This window comes from Podarcis pityusensis (genome assembly GCF_964106645.2).
Source record: "Podarcis pityusensis genome assembly, chromosome: 5".
Classification (NCBI taxonomy): domain Eukaryota; kingdom Metazoa; phylum Chordata; class Lepidosauria; order Squamata; family Lacertidae; genus Podarcis; species Podarcis pityusensis.
The window spans coordinates 99130985-99151800 of NC_138032.1; the positions used below are offsets into that span (position 1 = coordinate 99130985).

Here is a 20816-nt window from a genome sequence, read left to right on the forward strand (position 1 = left end):
CCTCACAGCGCAACCAATTATTTTTTAAAAAAAATATTTTTACTATTATTATTTTAATTCCTTTTCCTTACTTTTTTAAAAATATTTTTAATACATTCTCTAACTCTCTCTTCAATTTTTTTACCTCCATTTTTTCTAACTCTTAAGAATCAAACTGGCGGCATCCAAAAGGAAGCCCTGAACCAACACAGGCTACTTCCTGAGAACACTGCTTCAGCCCTGACTTCCTACCTTATTTATTTATTTTTTATTTCTCATTTTAAAAAATTAAATAGGAAAATGAAAGAAAGAAAATAGAATAAAATAAAAACCTGATCCCTTTTTTCTTTCTTTTTAGGGGGGAGTCCTCCCCCCATCATCATCTTTAAAAAAAAACCAAAAAAGCTTTTTACTCCATGTTACTATTATTTCTATTGTTATTTTCCCCTTTCTTTTTCTTTTTTCCTTCCCACCTTTCGCCCTCCCTCTTTCCCTTTTCACTTTAAAGAGAATACACACACACAAATACACACACACAAATACACACACACCCCCTACACGTACATACATAAACCTCCCCACCCACTTTCAATAGTACCCCCCCCCCCCTTTGGTGGCCTTTTACCTCATATTATAACTAGAACCACACTGCAATTTTTAATCATTCCTTCCTTCCTTCCTTCCTTCCTTCCTTCCTTCCTTCCTTCCTTCCTTCCTTCCTTCCTTCTTCTTTTACTCTAATCCCCCCTTTCTCTTCTTTTTCCTTTTCTTCCTCTCCTTTCCCCCCTTTTGCTTCTGTTTTTTGTTGTTGTTCTGTTTCTGAACACACCCTTGCCAGCCTTTACTTTTTGACTCTTTTCTACAAATCCCTAACCCCACCTTCCACCCTTAACTGGACCCCACTCACACTTTTGTGTGTAAACCTTATAGCCAACACAGATGTCACAAAGACGCTTAACACGTCTCACTGTCCACTCCCAAATGACAGGGAGGATGGCCTATCCTTAAACAAGGCCCTCTGTGCCAGGTGAGACCCAGGACCAACCGGCTAGACGCCAGATGGTCCAAGATACCCCAAATACACACCTATATGAATACATATAGGCTACTTTCTGTAATCTACCACCCATTCTTTAATCCAAGTCTAATTCCAACCCCCCTCTTCCCCCACCCACCACACTCCAGTTCAGCGCAACTTAAAAGATTCGATAGACAATACAAGGTGAGAGACACAGGGCAACAGGGAATCATCCTATAAAGTAGATAAGAAAGATTAAAAAAGATTAAAAGCAATTACATTAAATGGGGGGTGGGGGGTGGGAAACCCTATCAAAAGAAAACACATCACCTCATATGTAAACACCATGAAACCACACATTGCTTTCCTACAAGAAGTACACAACCCAAAGGAAGCAAACTCCTGAGCAACCCCCGCTTCACTCAACAATGGGTTGCACTTGGCTCAGGTAAGGTTTCCCGTAACTTATACATTGACCACTAATAATGAACCATACGTTGTAGATATTACTGCACATTTATTATGCTATTTTTGTGATATACAAATGACATGTGAAAACTTGGTATACTTATTTGTATAACATTATTCTTGTTTATAAAACCCAATAAAAATTATTTTTTTAAACAGATGCAAGGTTTACTGTAGGGAAAATATTGGGCTAAATGCTTATTATTTTACAGGAAAAATATGTATTGTTTTATTATATGTATTGTACTATTATTTTACTGGAACATATGTATTGTAAGTTACTGTAACCATTGGGTTAGGTGGCATGGTATTTTATCTTAAGAAAAATATATAAATGAATCTGAGGCCATGCTAGGAATAGGTTTTGTGAGGCATGAAACTGCACGTAGAGGAAACAAAACATTTGAGGCAAATGTCTGCCTTAGACACTCTTTCTTCAAATGATGGTTGCTTCACTAAAATGGAGAGGAAACCCTCACAATCTTGATTGAAGAGACATTAATCATAGAGTGCAAAATCCAATATAAAGGATCAGCATTAATCATAGAGCACAGAGCCCTCTTTTGCTTTCAAAGCTTAAAATGAACTTTGATTCATCCTCCCCCAGTCCCCCCTCCAAAGAAGAGATCAAATGCCATCAGAAGATGCTAAACTTCCATCCAGTCTGCCCCCTCGGAAGCACTAGGGAAAGATGGCAGACACTCTGCTCTCACAGTGACTCAGGAGCCATAATTCACCATCGTAAAGACCAACACGGCATAATGGGTATTTTGGCAAATAAGCTTGTTTTAGATAAGATGGCAATTTCGCTCTTTTATGTCTTATGAGACTGTTTATCACATGGTTGAGAAAACTTATCTAAAACTTATTTAAGGTTGAGTGTTCCCTGGAGGATGGGAAGAATGTATTCTGGGGAAAATAGGGCAAAGCGTGTTCTCCTTCATGGAGAGCACGTGTTGCGGTGGGGGCCGCCAGGACACTCCAAAGTTGGGGGCGGGCTAATTGATCGTTGGCCACTGATGCGATTGGGGCTTCCCTTGTTGTTGGGAAGAAGTTAATGTTGCCATTTATTGATTGACAGCCAGAAATAGTAAAACTCCTTGCACGAGGCTAGGGCTTCCTCTTTTCGCACGTGCATCAGATTGATCACAGTGAAGGGAGACGGTTGTATTTTTCTACTAATTACCCATAGTGGCAAACAGTGCAAGTGATGAGCCAGGAAATCATGAGTTCAAATTTAACCTCAGCCTTGAGCTTGCTGCTGTTGTCCCTCCCAGCCCTTCCCCAGTCCACAGTGGAGGACAATAAGATTGCTTCATGTTATGGAGCATTTTAAAGAATTACTGAGGTAATTCTTAGGATAATGTATAGGACGAGAACTTCCTGTGTGCTGCATATATCCTTGTTATCATTTTAATTATTACAGTATGGGCACTTGACCTTCACATGAAGCTTATTTTGTGGGTCATAAATTGGTCTAGATTTAGGCCCCATCTGCACTATACATTTAAAGCATCATCATTGTCACTTTAAGGCAGGGGTGATAATATTAAAAGACCCCAGTTCCCCTCACAGAGCTATAATTCAGCCTGGGAATTGTGAGAGGAAATGGGAGTTTGTGAGGCTCATCTGAGCTTCAGGATTATTGGCCCAATAATTCCTGTGAAATGCTCTTCCAATAGAGATTTGTGCTGACTTTCACGCATTTGCAGAAGACTTTTATTTGCCGCCAGGCTTATGCAGACAATTAAGAAAAACACGCCTGCTAATGGTCAATTAATGATGTTTTAATTATTATTCTTACCATATTTTACAGGTTTTAACAGCTTTGAATTTTTTTATGAATAGCAGTATGCAGGTATTTTTTCTAAATAATAAGCAGGAGCCCTCAAATAGGTGTCACATATTGCTTATAAGCATAATTCAGTGGAAAATTAGGGGTGCAAAAAAATTGCCTTAGGAATTTTGCTCACCGTATGGAGCTTTTTTTTTTTTTTTTTTTTTTTTTTTTGCTTTTGTCAACTTCCCTTATAGGCTTTGCTTCAACAAAAGCATCAAATTCATTTGAATTAGATGAAATTCAATAGGAGCAAAATTCTCTAGAAATAAATTAAGACTCTTACTATTGGCCTGGGCTTTTAGCTGCCATGCTTGTAAGGGACCGTACCAGCAGTGAATCCACCACGGGCCTGCCTTCCATTGTCCCCTTCCAGTCATCTTCCTACCCTTTTTTTCACTGTAAGGGTGTGAGGGGTTAAAAATCTGAACCATGTATTCTGTGAATGATGACAAGGTTTCTTCAACCATTTTTGAGCTCAATTTCTGACTTAAACTTTCTGTAGCTGTTTTTTCCCTTTTACATTTCTCCTCTTCCCGCACCCCATACTGTACTGACATTATTATCTAGATAATAATTTATTTGTCTATTTTTATACCCCACCCTTCTGGCTGGGTTTCCGCAGCCACTCCATGTGACATCTCCATGTGTCCAAGACTACTAGGTTTCTCAAACAGCTGCTTCCCATTGACAGACAGGACTTGTCAATCACCTGACATTTTATGTTGTAATGGGGATTCATGCCTGCACGAAAACAGTGTGGGTTGCATCTGGCACTGTATTTAAACAGCGCTGAAAGCAAGCACCATTGCAAAGGAACAGTTGGGAGTGCAATCTAAGCCCATATGACGCTGAATTTAATGTGATGTTGGGTGAGAGAAAGGTGGGCATGAAATTGGAATCATTTAAAACCTGATGGGGAATGGTGCAAACTGCATTTAAGATTCAAAAAATTAGAAAACAAGTGACATATTTATTTAGTCTGCATGATACCCTAAGTTCCCTGACAGAAGCAGTTCAAAATTCTTAAAGGCATGTCCATATAGGAGTTTGCAATGTCCAGAGAAGGTGCAGAAGCTCTCACAGGAGCCACTTTTAGGGACGGATTAGGCACTGCCTTTCTGGGATGCTGCAAGCAATGCTTTTTTCCAGGGGGCACTCAAGGGTACACAGTATTGGCATCTCTATTTTTGTTGTCAAAAAGTGTGGCACTTACTGTAACAACTTCACGGTGAGTACTGGCACCTATTTTTCTAGAAAAAAAGCAATGGCTGTACCTAGAACATCCTGCATCTTAGGCAATGGAAAGGATTGGGCGATACCATGGGTAACTTGGATTTCTCCAGATTGGGGTGGGTAATCTTTTTAGTACAAAAGCCACATGTTCTAGGGAGTGGGGAGTTTCTGCCAGCAGTGAATAATGTAATGTTCTGTGTTTAATGATGAGTAGGCCAGAGAAGTTGATCAAGAAACAGTTTTATTAAAGAACTATGTACAACAGGTCTTCTCTCCTTCAAGTACTATCTCATTCAGGCTTCCAGCCCTTCCTCCCGCTTGCCCTTAATGTTATAGTCACATTTACCGTTACAGGTAGGTCCAGAGGCAAAAATGGGTACAGCAAGAGGTGACACTTACCTTTGCAATCAGCTGTGTTCCAGCCATTCTGATGCCAGAGGATTTTTTTACACTTTTACACGCCCATTCTCCATCCAGATAAGCAAGCCGTGCTGTTGCAGTCCCGGGACACAATCGACCCAGGCAAGAGCACTCAAGGAGGGTGCCAAGCAGGGTCAGCACTGGCGCCAACTCCAGGGAGCTCCGGATGCCTGGGCACCCACAAACCTTTTACTGTGGGTAACCCTGGGTGCCTGGCCTCTGCCCCGTACCCCAGTGGCCGCCTCAGTGTGTGGCCCCGTCATGGCAACAACTGGACCAGGAACTGAGTGTCAGAGGTAAGGCGGTGGGGGCAGGTGGGGGTGAGGAGGCCCTGGTCCAGCCACCACCACAGTGCCGGAGCCATTCTGTCATGATGACATGACATATGTGATGTCATCATGTCACATCACAGCATCACTACAGTACAGCATGCTCCAACGTTGGTCCAAGTCAGCACCCTTGAGGGTCCGTGAAGAGTATGGCTCGAGGAGTGTGGGATGCAGCTTGGGGAGCATAATGAAGTCCAGGTGGAGAGGCCGTGGAGGCCACATTTGGCCTCTAGGCCTGAAATTCCTCACCCCACTACAGGATTTTTCACACATGTGCATGCATGTCACATTGCTTTGCTACACTGGATTATTCCACCCTTGACAAACAGCAACTGTATGTGTGAACTGAGTCCATGGGAAAGCATTGTACTTGAGCCAATGTGATTGTTCTGTCTAAGATGGAGTCACATCTGTGAGGAGACATTTACATGTGCAAGCCATCTTTTAATGTTGCAATCATGCTAACTAGCTGGAGAATTCCAAGAGAAACTGTATGCCAAAAGGAATGTCTAAAGAGGCTTTAATAAACACGAACACTTTCCAGTTGAGACATGCTATTTACATTATTTCCCAATTGGTTCATTTGAATTCTTTTCTGAAGTACAAGATACTTTATTACATAGGCAATGTACAGATCATGGACATTTCAAAAAGACAATACTTTAGCATTCAATAAACAAAGTTACATTAAAAGTGCAACAATTTTTATATGTACAAAACTCATTTATTTGCATAACAGCTAGTGTCCATCTGCATCATGTCCATTCAGAAAAATTAAAATGTTTATTGCAATATACAGCAATACTGCCAGAGATGATTTAGTAGTGCTTCATTTAAATAGCTGGTTGGTTCATACTAAGACCTCACTCCTCTAACTTAACTGTGGATGAGGGAGTTGACCTGGCCTGTATTACTGAGACATGGGTGGGTGAATTGGGTGGAGTGGATCAGACTCAGCTTTGCCCACCTGGGCAAATGACCAAAAGGAATCTATCTCTGAGCTATGGGCCCTCCTCCTCCCAAAGCAATAAATAAATAAATAAATCTCCATATCCACAATTTAAGTTTGCAATTATTGTTGCTGAAAAGCAATGGCTTCAATGTGCCTGTGACAATCAAGCCAACTTCCCATGGAATGTGCAACAACAAGGGTGTAGACCTGTGCTGATTTATGATGTATAAATAATGCACTTGCAATACATTACAGTGATTCAGATCTGTACTGCTGCTTGAACATTTGAATGGGCAACACAACTACAATTTGGATCTACTCAGGTTTGAATTTCACTGCTGATTTTTTAAAAATGGAGGAACATGATGGGCAATAGGCTGAAACATGAGGGTCAATTGTATAGACAACGTGAAACCATGACCTGTCCTTTGAATGAAAAACATGAAGCACAAGTCTGGATACTAGTGTGAATGCAATATGCAAAAATAATAATTCAACATTGTCTTTTGAATGTGGAATGAGATGCACAGTTGTAAATAATATGCATGTGAAACAGAATAATGATTTGGATCCACTTTACAAAAATCATGTGACACCAGATGGTAGGAAGGCAGAAACATCGGCAGAAAGAAAATGTCAGGTTTTCCCTTAGTCTCACTTATGAATGAAAATTAACTTTATAAATGGGAATTCGTGCAGCTTACAGGTATTAAAATATTTGTATTCAAAGCACCATTGCTCTTCATTTAAACATGTTTCTGTCTCATTGCAAACACTGTTTCCTAATAATAGCATAGGTTCTTCCTTTAGTTCCCTTGATGTGTTACACATTTTTCCTCGGTGACACAGAGTATGGCTGTCAATAACTTGCTAATCAAAAGGTTGAAAATATAAATTTAAGGTGTTTTCTACTCCTCCACCTTGTGGAAAACAGGAATTTTCCACAAAGGAGTATATTCATCTCACTGAAAACCAACTGGAAAACTCAAAACTATGAAAGGTAGTGGGGAAATTAAAGGGGAATTCACACTACTACTGTTCTTGGATAATGCCATATTACGCATGTGTATGGTTCAACACATTTTATACATATATTCTGAAAAATCTGGTGTCTTGTGTTGAGGTAATGTCTTAACCATTCACTAGATTAGGATCCTTTGCTTGAAAACTGTAGCAGAGTTAGCTCACTACTAGAAAACAAGGCTTGTCAATCCAGGGCTTTGTTTGAGCCAGGACTTGCCTATGGCATGTTTTCAATGTTGTGGATCAACTCTGGAATACACATGAGCAGATGAAACTGCCTCTGAGCAAGTACAGAGTGCATTTCCCTCATCAGTGAGTGCTAATGTCCTCAGCTGAATAACAAGAGGAAGAATGTCCAGATCAGAAGATGGTTTCCAGACAAGCCTTGACATCTCTTTTTGTAGGAATGAACTCATCCTAACATACAGAGTTGACTAATATTATTTCTTGGTGAAGCCTCTCTCTCAAACAAGTTTCTTACCTCTGTTCCTTCTGAGCGTCACCACATCCTGTTGGTTCCATTTGATGAAATGAAGGAAGACAGGATGAGGAAGGTGTTAGGTTTAAAAGAAGGGCATGTGGGAAGGTGCCTTGTGTCTTACTCTTTCTGTTCATGGATCCATTTAATCAGTTGCAAACTTGGATCTCAACACCAACTACAGCTATTTATGAAAGAATGAGAAAGATGGTGCAATACTGTTGAGTTGTTTTCACATCTTACGGCTCAGCGGAGGTGAGCCTGATGAAGACCGCAACCGCCTAGCTCTAGGGGTAGCTGAAGATGATGTCCAGTCTGCTGATTGCTGCTTGATAAATTGAGCCTCAAGAGCATTCAGGATGTCATTCAGCTTTTGGTCAATCTGTGTGACCTGTTGTGAAACCAAAAAGTATATAGTTTACCACATATGCAGTTGTGGGCTATGATTATACTACAGTGCAGCTGTAATGCCGTTTTTATCCCCAAATCCTTGGAATTGTAGATTGGTTAGGGCACTCAAAATCTGTACTTTGCATTAGGTTAGGTTGTACTGTGCATATTACCTTAGTTGTAACCAGCAAAATGTACTTTCTTGGGCAGCACAAGTAAGAACTCAGAGATGAGACATTTTAATAGGTGGGATTGCAAATCATGAGCATACATCTTGATTCTTGAGGGTATTTTGCTTTGTTACTGCTACAGCGAAATTAAAAACCCTTTTAACAATGAATAGCATCAAATTATACTTCATTTGGCATTGCAAAAGACTTCTACAATAAGGCTTTGGTGTGATATGTATTTATTTCATAGAATCATAGAATCATAGAGTTGGAAGAGACCACAAGGGCCATCGAGTCCAACCCCCTGCCAAGCAGGAAACACCATCAGAGCACTCCTGACATATGGTTGTCAAGCCTCTGCTTAAAGACCTCCAAAGAAGGAGACTCCACCACACTCCTTGGCAGCAAATTCCACTGTCGAATATTTAAATGTAATAAATCAATTTTTAAAATCAGATGATTAACAAGCTAAACAATGGTTGACAGCACACAAATAGTTTCAAAAGAACACTTGGTAGCTAATTTCTTACATAGGTAAAGGTAAAGGGACCCCTGACCGTTAAGTCCAGTCGTGGACGACTCTGGGGTTGTGGCGCTCATCTCACTTTACTGGCCGAGGGAGCCGGCGTTTTTCCGCAGACAACTTCTGGGTCATGTGGCTAGCATGACTAAGCCGCTTCTGGCGAACCAGAGCAGCGCACGGAAACACTGTTTACCTTCCCGCCAGAGTGGTACCTATTTATCTACTTGCATTTTGATGTGCTTTCGAACTGCTAGGTTGGCAGGAGCAGGGACCAAACAACAGGAGCTCATCCCATCACAGGGATTCAAACCGTCGACTTTCTGATCGGCAAGCCCTAGGCTCTGTGGTTTAGACCACAGCGCCACCCACGTCCCTTTAAATTTCTTACATTCACCCAGTCAAATGAGTATTATAGCAAATTTTAATCTGATGAGGTCACACACATAAAAATAATTACTGGTTATGTAGCCACTCCATGTAGCTGATATCACACCAAGACTCTTAATTGGTAGGCCCACCATGTGTGTGACGTGTCTGCACAGATGGGCCCCCATCACAAAAACTCACGGAGAGAGCTTCACTGCAGCTGCTTCCTCTTGGTGTTACCTCACATGGATGCAATATGTGTGAATTAGTGCTCAACCAGTTTTGTAAAAATTTTTTAGTTAAAATTGAAAGCCCCCTCCCCCTTTTGACAATCATTATTATTCTTAAAAGTTAGATTCTTAAAATTTATTCTGATTCTCTAAGATTGCCATGTGAGCAGACTAAGAAATATAGCCCTCCCTCTGTTGAACCAAATTTGCTTATAGAATGAAATAAAATTAAAAGTTATGGTAGCAGGGACATACACTGATTTGTTCTATGACCCTGTAATGTCATCATATCAGCATCGCTGATGCACTGAGATCACTCAGTGAAGAATTATGCAGAGGAGAAATGGTCACCACAAAGAGAGGGGAGACAATTACTATAAACAGCTGTGAAAAACCATGGGAGTGTGAATAGTTTTTTCCGTGGTGTGTGCAGTGTTTATTATTATTTATTGAATTGATATACCATCCTATACCTGCAGGTCTCAGGGTGGTTCACAGGATAAAATCAGAATATAAAACCACAAAATAATCAAAATAAAAACAACCACAACCTAAATAAACCCCCAACACATTTTGAAAGGGTATAGGATGTCAATCAACTCAGCTAAAACAGTTAAAACATTTTTTAAAAAAAGATTAAAAAAAAAATAGTCACCCCAAATCACTACTTTTGAAGCAAAAACATATGGAGAACATTTGGCACCAACAGACAACAGTGATGTTTGAATAGAAAAGCCTCATGTTGCCAGTGGGGTTGGGGTCCTCACCTACGTGCCACAGCCATGCAGAAGAGCACCATGGTATATTGCAGCTCCCATGTGGCTGGGTGTGCTAATGTGTAAAAAATGCCTTCACTTGGGCCACACGTGGCTCATATGCAAAAGCTGCAGACTAGCACAACAACCCTATACTGCAACTCTCAGGTTATCACAAGGAAACACCTGAAATGGGTCATTTGCTATTGCATCTTTTCTCCCAATAAAGGGAAAGCCCTGCTGTACATCTAGATACCTCCCTGTCTCCCCTCTCTCACACAATTTTCTGTTCTTTATTTCCAGCTGACATGCAGCATTCCATGATTGTTGAGCATGATCATTTCTCACCAAATTGGTTTTGGGGACATTAGCACTTTCTTTAAAAAAGATTTTCTAAATCTTGGGGTTTCCTTGGAGGCTGGCACCTCCCCTGTTGTTTCCCAGTGACTGTTTTGGGTCTGATCCTATCAGCTCTCAACATTTGTGTTCAATATTGGAGGAAGTGATACACGTGCTCAAGTGCTTTACATACATTAACTCAATACAAGATCAGTATCAATATCAGCATTCCCATTCTGCAGGTTCTCTGCTGGTGACATAAGGAAAGAGAGAGATTTGCCTAAGACCTCCCAAGTCTGTTCTGCTACACGTTCCCTCTTTACACCCTCCAGCTTTATGCAATTCTGTTGAGTAGCTCAATAGTTCTCTGCTCCTATCACAGTGCTTCCCACTTTGTTTTCCTGCCCACGGCAGTGACATCAATACAAGGACCTGGAGGTCTCAGCAACACCTGGCAGGGGTCAAGGCATTGGCCTCAAAGTAACCCACCCCTGAGATGGTCATGGGGTCTACATTGCATGATGCTTACACAGCTGTGTAGGGTTGGAGAACATAAAACAGGGGGGACAAAGGCCAAGGGTTGACATTTCAAAAACATATTCAGTGTCAGCCTAACTTTGACCAAGTGACAGCCCATGCAAGCACAGATTGTCAAGTAAAGCCATAAACAAGCTTCGAATGCTGGGCTGAATCCTTTCTTATTGTAGCAGAGCTTATCTAACAACAGCTGGCTCAGAAAAATAGTGGCAGCTCAATATACACTTGTTTCCTGCATATAAAAATTAGCCCATGAGGGAAAAGACACCTGAGCATGCCATCTTCTCCAGAAATGTATCCAAATAATTAGTTAGGATTGATGTGCCTTTAATAGCAATTTATTATGCATTCTAGGTAGGGCTACCTCACCACATCCCTCATAGCTGATCCCTTCAGAGAGCAGGCAGGGTGGCATTTTTCTTGTTGTTTTGCACAGAAAAGAGCATCAGAGCATCAGAAAAACCTGCTGGATTGGGGCCCCTCCAGCCCATGTTCTCACAGTAGCCAACAGATGCCGGTGGGAAGCCTGAAAGCAAGACCTGAGCACATGAGGAAGTCTTCCCTCCTTCAGGTTCCAGCAACTGGTATTCAGAAGCACTGCTGCCTCCATTGTTGGCTAGGAGCTTTCAATAGCCCTATCCTCCTCCCCTATGAATTCCTCTAATCCTCTTTTAAGCCATCTAGGCTGGTGGCCCCCTGTGGAAGTGAGTTCCATAGTTTTAACGATGCATTTTCTTTTCTCTGTCCTGAATCTTCCAGCCTCCGGCCTCATTGCATGTCCATGAGTTCCAGTGTTATGAGAAAGGGAGGAAAACTTTCCTCCACCCACTCTCCATGCCTTGCATCATTTTACAAACTTTTATTACGTCATCTCTTACTTGCCTTTTCCTTAAACTAAAAAGTCAAAAACACTGCTTGCTCCCTTTTCCTCACAGGGGAGCTGCTCCGTCCCCTTGATTTAACGACCAATGTCGGATAAGATTTAACATAAGTCCTCCTGGGATAGGATTGAAAACTGTAACAATGCAAAGAAGAATGGAGACAGAGATAATTACATATTTTGCTGAATAGTAAGCTAACTGCAAGTCTGGAATAAGAATTTAAAGGATTGCTCCTCTCTTTAAAAAAATAGAAAAAGCCACACAGCTTCTTGAAAAGCTTACAGAATCATAGAATCATAGAGTTGGAAGAGACCACAAGGGCCATCAAGTCCAACCCCCTGCCAAGCAGGAAACACCATCAGAGCACTCCTGACATATGGTCTTCAAGCCTCTGCTTAAAGACCTCCAAAGAAGGAGACTCCACCACACTCCTTGGCAACAAATTCCACTGTCAAACAGCTCTTACTGTCAGGAAGTTCTTCCTAATGTTTAGGTGCAATCTTCTTTCTTGTAGTTTGGATCCATTGCTCCGTGTCCGCTTCTCTGGAGCAGCAGAAAACAACCTTTCTCCCTCCTCTATGTGACATCCTTTGATATATTTGAACATGGCTATCATATCACCCCTTAACCTCCTCTTCTCCAGGCTAAACATGCCCAGCTCCCTTAGCCGTTCCTCATAAGGCATCGTTTCCAGGCCTTTGACCATTTTGGTTGCCCTCCTCTGGACACGTTCCAGTTTGTCAGTGTCGTTCTTGAACTCTGGTGCCCAGAACTGGACATAGTACTCCAGGTGAGGTCTGACCAGAGCAGAATACAGTGGCACTATTACTTCCTTTGATCTAGATGCTATACTCCTATTGATGCAGCCCAGAATTGCATTGGCTTTTTTAGCTGCCGCGTCACACTGTTGGCTCATGTCAAGTTTGTGGTCAACCAAGACTCCTAGATCCTTTTCACATGTACTGCTCTCAAGCCAGGTGTCCCCCATCTTGTATTTGTGCCTCTCATTTTTTTTGCCCATGTGCAATACTTTACATTTCTCCCTGTTAAAATTCATCTTGTTTGGCCCAGTTCTCTAATCTGTCAAGGTCGTTTTGAAGTGTGATCCTGTCCTCTGGGGTGTTAGCCACCCCTCCCAATTTGGTGTCATCTGCAAATTTGATCAGGATGCCCTTGAGACCATCAACCAAGCTTGTTTAGCTTCCACCAGTCCTGACTGACTCAACACAATATTTACAAAATGATCACACTATGGGTGTAGCCAGGATTTTTGTTGGGGAGGGGGGCAGGCTTTGGGGGGGCAGAACTTCAGATTTGTATTGATTCATATTGATGGGGGGGCAACTGCCTACCTGCCCCTCTTTGGCTACGCCCATGGATTGCACAGTCCCAAAATTAAAACACAGCCATTTGTTCAAATTGCACAACATGAAGAGCACTAAACGTGGAGAAATGCGATCAGACAGACTGAAAATAGCTCATAGCCCTCCCAAAATGGTTCAGAAAACTTTCCCTGAGATTCCCTTCAAAGTGTGAAGTTGGGTTCTCTTTGAATTGTATGTTTCAGTGTTCTAATGATTTAATTGCATGTTATTTTTCCCTGAAGGGAAACAGTTTTTAAAAAATCTATTTAAACAACAGGTTAGCAACAGAACTAAGGGTTTCACAAGCTTGGCACAGTCCATATGAGAACTGAATCAAAATTTTTAGCTGGGCAGTGGCAACCGGTAGGCTCTGGATCTGGGGGGCAGCTCATGACCACGGAGGTCAGTAAGTTCACATGGATGGGGACAAGTTGTTATGGTTTTCTTCCTAAACATGAATGCCACCTTAGGTTCCTAGCAGGTAGAAGTGAAATGTTTTAGTTGGAGTAGATAGGTTCCAGAAATTTAGAAGAAATTACAAAATCACCAGCAACAAAACCAAAATTGCCTCAGCAGCAAAAAGGAGGCTTGGGAAGGGGCCAGGTCCTCTCAGGCCCACAGATGACAACAAAGAGGCAGCAGAATTAGTATCAGTAGGACGAGCACCAAGTGTAACCGTGGAGACACAGAGTCGTCTAACAGAACCTTACATGAATGAAGGGAAATGAGGCTCCCTTACTTTAACGGGTTCAACACAGAGTTCCTGGTCATGGGAAGACATAACAAGATGAACAAGCCAGGTTTTTTTAGTTTCATGGCTACCGTAGGCTGCAAGTCTAACCATGTCTACTTGGAAATAAGTCCTATTGAATTCTGTGGCGCTTAATCCTGGGTAACTAAGGTTAATTTATTAACTGCATTTATAGGACTTCCCAAAACAGGAGTTCTCTGGGTGTCTCCCAAAGCAAAACAAAACAGTTTAAACTGTAGACCAGACTCAAAACACAATATGTAAAAGTCCCTATTTTCCTGGGACAATCCAGGAATTACGAAAGCAATCCCAGCTTCTGATTTGATCCTGGAATGTCCCCATTTCTCCCACCAGTGCTGCTGCCACTGAGCTCTGGGAGGAGGAGGAGGAGAGGAGCCGACGCTTGCCCTGGGCAGCCAGGAGGGAGCATCTCATTGTCTCTCCAGGGCAGCTGCTGGCCTCCTCCACTGGGCGGCTAGTGGCAGCTGCTGGAGAATGGGGGGGGGGGGGGAGGAGCTGCCACCACCAAGGCCCAGCCCTGCACGACATGCCAGCTCTGGTGGGCAAGCAGAGGGCAGGGCCGCTCTGGGCAGGAGGAAAGGGGAAGCAGAGGAGAGTACAAAGAAGTATAGATTTTTTGATTTTTTTAATTGAATGCTTTGTGTGTCCACATCTAATCTTGCCCCTTTATTTATTATTGCCCCTCTAAAATTTTTTAATTGGTGTCCCCCCCCTTTTTTGTAAATCTACCAAAAAATAAAATAAAACTGGGATTAAGGGGTTTTCTCAGGCATGTGTGCTGTGTACCATTTGTGTAGTGGTGGTGGAAATGCTCGGGGGGGGGATGACGAACAATGGAGGGTAACGGAGGGTCATTTGAGGGGGAGTGAGAAACGTCCCTATTTTCATCTGACGAATGTTGCAGGGTATGCACGTGGTACCCCGTACTTTAGCTATTTTTTAAAAAAGAGAGAAATAGGTTGAGCTGTCAGTTAAGGTGGTGATGTCTACATTGTAGGCCATCTATAAAGTTTTTGTTGTCATGAAATAAAGAAATGTTACCTGCCACAGTACCTAAGAAGCTGGTTGTTAGGGTTGGTGATCTGGAGAAGAAATAGGAATTGGCCCGGTCAAGATTTAAGCCAGGGAGCTAGGCCAGAGTGAAGATGTTTTATAGATCCAAGTGGAACCACACTGACCTTTCTGAAGTTGTAGCTGCAATAATGTTCCTCTTGTCATTTGTATTTGTGGTGCTGAAACAGCAGAAAACAGGCTGTCCCCTGACAAATTGTCATGGCGATTATTGAGAGTAAGGTGCCTTGGTCTAACTGTTCAAACCTGGCCTTAGATTTAGAATGTGGCATTTTACACTGGTTCAGCTATGACACATAGTTAACATAATAACATAATTGGCAACGTTATTGGAACCAACAGTGATTAAAATGAAGGGAAATTTCAACAGAGTTCTTTTAAAATTATATTGAACTCTAAAAACACATAATTCATTTCCATATAGGGAGGGAATAAACCAGCAATCCATGTGATTATCTTGTTTTGATTTCCCATTCATTTTTGTTTATTTTCATTCCACCAAACTTATCTATGAAACTCCATCATTTTCCTGTCCTCCCTTCCTTTATTCCAAACATACCCACCCATTCTTAGGTTAGGTGTTAAAACCTTTGTGACCTAGAACATACTTTACTTTGACAACAGTTTCATTTGTTTTGGTTTCCATCAACCTTTCCTGTTTAAATTAACAAAAATCCTGTTTCCTCCTCCTCATATTTTACTATTTATTATTAGGGGGTAAATGGAGGAGGAAAGAGAGAAGAGACAGAACTCTGCCTGGGTCTAAATGATAATTTTTCATGATAAATTAATGCATGCACTTGTAGGTTTTGGAATTACAAATGCATTGGTTGTGCTCAATTATAGGATTCCCAGAGTCAGGGGTTTGTAGCATGTCCAACATTTCAATAAACGTACGGTTGTTACCTGAATAAAGAAGCCTTAGTTTATCAATCCTATATGCTTTAGTTGACAAAATAACTAATGGGACCCACATATCTTTGCACACACATAAAACAAGAGCCTTGGTAAATTGGTTGTCTGTATTGTCTTAAATTTGTTATATATCCATGGAGGCAGAAGACGGGCAAAATCCTCTGAGCTTGTGTCAGATTAGTTGGAAAATAGCTTGGTTGATCTCTGAGGCAATCCAGATTCAGAAACACGTCATCCACCCCCAAACTCCTCCCATCTTTCTTCTTGCCCTGTTTATTAGGCTTCTGTAGCAGCACCCAAATAGCAAGTGGGCAGAGGAAAGGGAGGGATATCTCATTCCCCTCACTTCTCTTGGACAGGCCAAAGTGACCACTGAAAAATGGGGTGCTTAATAAATATGTTTGCTTTTCCAAGTTCTCCTGCAATTTCAGGGGCCTTTCTTCAGTTTTGCATGGCCAGATGTGTGTGTCACAGAAGACACCTTCCTGCAAGAGGCATTCCTTTCTGTGTAAGAACGGGGAATGCCTTCTAAAAACTAAAGTTTTTATAGCGGTATTAAACTTATTATTTTTTAAAAAACCTGACGTTCAATTAATTGTGGGCTCTTTTAATCAATCAAAAGGTTTTCAATTGATTAATCTAACTAATCAATTAACTGCAGTCCAAAATAAAAGACCTATACATTTACGTAAGCCAGAAATTATTATTTTGATAATCACCTACCTCAGATAATTTCTCTCCCCGTCCATACTGGGAAACAATCTCCTGAACTTGGACATTTTTGGAGAGAACGAAGGAAGACAGGGAAAAATGTTTGAAGAGGCAACCCTACAAAGAGCTCATCAATGATCTTCCTTCTTTGCCATGGGTAGGGCTGCCTGGGATCTGGGAAGCAGTTCCGCTTAAAGAGGTCATTCAAGAGCATGGCGCTACCTTCCTTATCAGTGGGAGCTGCTCAAGAATCTAGAATGCCTTCTGGAAAGCAGGAAAGGTCAGAGGCAGAAAGAAACAGCATTTTTCCCTTTCTTTTCATTTCAGAAAAAAATAGCGTCAGCTATTGGTTTGGAAAACACTGTGCTAGAGTAGGCATTGAACACCAGCAGCCCCATCCTGTGTGACTCTTGTCCTCTTGGCTCAGTAAAGTGGGAGTAGAAAATGCTTTCTTACAATAAGATGTGGCAGATTTAATTAAAACTTGAAAAGTTTGTGAAGGGATCTGAGATGAAAATTATGCTGAGGTGTGAAGTGTTTCAGTCATCAAAAAAAATTACATGATGTTTAAAAATTGCAGTTGTTACAAAAGACTACTGTTTGCTTAGTACCTACAGGAACTTGGGGGCACAGGTGCTTTTAGAGATTGGCATAACAACTCATTTTGCGGCTGCATCTGCCTCTTTCTCACAAAGCCTTCCTTTATAATTAAATACTTCGTTTGCTGATTTTATCTTTACTTAAACAATGCACTCAAGAACTTAAAATCAGCTTTGTGAGAGGTTGCATGTCAGAATCAAAGATTTAGAATTAGCAACAGCTCTGACTTTTTCAGATGGTTTTTTGTGTGTGGAGAATTAATGCATGTATGGGGCAATCTCACACATGCAAGCAAACACACACATGTGGCATCTCTCAAACACACTCATGAAACACACAGCACCAGCTCTTTCACATGCAGATGCAACTCTTTCAGGTCTGCCATGGGGGGGGGGGGGCAGCGGCTAGAGGAGGAACTGATATGCTGCTCCAAGACCAGTGGGGGCCCAGACTCTGAACTTTCATTTTAAAAAATTCTCTACTAGCCCTTGTAGATCAATCACTATGAACAGGATGGTAAAAAGAGGAAACATTACCAAAAAAAGACTGAAATTTGCATATGCTAGTTCAAATATATATATATAAATTATAGGATTCGGCTCCTAGCACACAGCGCTCTTGCTGCGCCCTTATTGGTCTGAGTAGTTCCTTCAATTAAATAATTTTTATATAATTTTATTTTTCATTTTCACATTTTACAAATATTTTAAGCAAAAACATAATCTTTACAAATCCAATGTACTTTCCCTTTGACTTTCCTCCCCTTCTTTCCATGGTTATTTATTTTATGTCTTTTTATTATTGCATATCCAATTAAAGTCTATTTACTAATTTTCCCTTATGTTCCCTCTAGTTAACTTACTGCACGTATCAGTCCTGCTAATGTTTTACTTTGTTTACAATGTACCTTCAAATAAGTATTAAATTTTCCCCACTCTGTTTTAAAAAGTATTCAATCTTGTTTTCTTATTTTTCCGGTAAGTTTTGCCATTTCTGTGTACTCCATTAGTTTTAATTGCCAATCTTCGTTTGTCAGAAGAAGAAGAAGAAGAGTTTGGATTTGATATCCCGCCTTTCACTCCCCTTCAGGAGTCTCAAAGCGGCTAACATTCTCCTTTCCCTTCCTCCCCCACAACAAACACTCTGTGAGGTGAGTGGGGCTGAGAGACTTCAGAGAAGTGTGACTGGCCCAAGGTCACCCAGCAGCTGCATGGGGAGGAGCGGAGACGCGAACCCAGTTCCCCAGATTACGAGACTATCGCTCTTAACCACTACACCACACTGGCTCTTGTTTTTTCCTTCCATTTTTGGGCATAAATCATTCAGGCAGCTGTGGTAGCATACATAAAAAGTTTTCTTCTGTTCACTAGGTACTTCTCCACCAATTATACCTAAAAGAAAAGCTTCTGTTTTTTTCACAAAAGTTATCATTTCCCCCCCAACTCATTATAAATCATTCCCAGAAAGCTCTTGCTATTTTGCATGACCACCATATATTGAAGTACCTTCTTTCCCTTTGCATTTCCAGCAGGACCGATTCTGACGTATAGATTTTTGCCAATTTACTAGGAGTCCGATACCATCTCTACATCAATTAAATAATTAACTAAATAGGTGTAATAGAGGACAAGCTTTCCATCACTTCCAATCTTTCCTGCAATATGCAGACACGGGACAGCGCAGATGTGTTCTGATGTGAACTCTCAGGTCACTGTGGGCAACAGTGAGGCCCAAGAGGCTTATGTAAAGTGAATGTGTGCCCTAGAGAATGGACTAGGGCAATGTGCAAGGGGCTCACGGCAGAGGGGGATTTAGTGCAGTGTGACTGGTTCTGTTGCCCTGGGCGCAGAGCTGTATCTATGATTTAGCATGGAGTGTGAGAGGCGGGGCTGCTGAATTTTGGTGTTGCACCGCTGAAAGTTGAGACCCCCAGGTCTGCCGCTGCTCATGGTAGGTGAAGAATTCTGTGGCTGACTAGCTGATGTAGAAATAGTTTCTTCAAGGCTGAGCATTTCAAAAACCACTGCACTAAGGTCATGCCTATACTGCAAACTAACAACAGTCATTCCCTTTTCTTCACAGAACACTTGTTTTGGAAAAATGACTGAGTGGGCAGGAGAGTTAACCAACAGAGAGGACTTGCAATCAGTGGTTTATGATAATATTACTACTACCAAGAATAATAGAAACTATTTAGTTTTTCAGTGCTACATATCAGTTTGACGTGGTTAGTATAATACTCTTGATATTTCAGTTTGCTTTCACAGAAGATCTTTATCAATTTACATACATATATCCATTAGGATATCTTGGCCAGTGTGCCAAGGAACAGATTTTCCATCATGTGCACTGCTGAATTAATCATTAACAATTCAAAATACAAGGATAGTGTAACAAAATGCAGTGATACAACTTTGGGTTGCATGAAATGATCAGACCTATTTAATCAGTTATTCATTTGCCCTTTCTATTCCTTCTAAGCAAAAGGAAGTTGTGCAGCTTTAGGACTATAAAATTCCAGTGGTTACTGATTGTTTGTTATTTAAATGCATTTCCATAATCCAAAATAAATTTCAGAGCTATTTGTAGGCATACAAGACAGACACAGGGAAAATCAAATGTGCAGGAAACCTTATATGGCATAGATAGAAGCTAAAGTGGTATGTCCCAGGAATCCCCTTTTTCTATTATAGATCCTCCCTGCTTATGAATCTGCAACTCATTCATCTCCTCTAGATGGACATGTGGATGGATTGCCCCAGTTCATTAATAGCTCAGTCCAATTATTTCAGCAAAACTGAATTCATAAATGATGTCAAACAGCATCAGAAAGATTTAGTAACATCATGTTTTTTCCCCTTTCAAGTTGTTAAGTCACTAGCTCTGAAGACAGGATTTGCTGTCTGTTGCACTAAGATGATTTGCTTTCAAATCTTCTTTTTTGGTTACAAAGGCTTCACAAATAATTGTCCATTGATAGATTAACTCTAGTCATGCATAAAATTCTTTTTTAAAAAAATGAATCTTTGTTGGGATTTTAAAGAAGATATTCTGCAAATTACCGCATTTTTCGCCCTATAGGACGCACTTTTTCCCCTCCAAAAATGAAGGGGAAATGTGTGTGCGTCCTATGAGGCAAATGCAGGCTTTCGCTGAAGCCTGGAGAGCGAGAGGGGTCGGTGCACACCGACCCCTCTTGCTCTCCAGGCTTCAGGAAGCTATCCCCCCAGCCGCGCAAGCTCCCAGAGTGATGCTGAAGCTGCACTCAGCTTCGCCATCGCTCTGGCTCCCGTTCTGGGGGCTGGGGTCGGGGCAAGCTCCTAGAGCGATGCCAAAGGTGTGCGCACCTTCGCCAGCGCTCTCCGACCCGCTCTGGGGGCTGGGGAAGCTCAGGCTTCCCCCAGCCCCGCAAGCTCTGGGAGCTTCGGCATCACTCTGGCTCCCCTTCTGGG

At 41.5% G+C, this 20816-nt stretch overlaps 1 protein-coding gene across 7 annotated transcripts in view; it reads right to left on the minus strand.

Moving 5' to 3' along the window:
• Positions 1-5875: 5875 nt before the first annotated feature.
• The window catches only part of LOC308477160 (potassium voltage-gated channel subfamily KQT member 1-like), a 357143-nt gene continuing 342202 nt past the window's right edge, over positions 5876-20816 (minus strand). For all 7 annotated transcript variants that reach the window (XM_081005502.1, XM_081005506.1, XM_081005504.1 and 4 more), the window contains one exon: positions 5876-8131. In XM_081005502.1, coding sequence (XP_080861628.1) covers positions 7973-8131 — 159 coding nt within the window. In that variant the 3' untranslated portion in view covers positions 5876-7972. The remainder of the gene's footprint in view (positions 8132-20816) is intronic.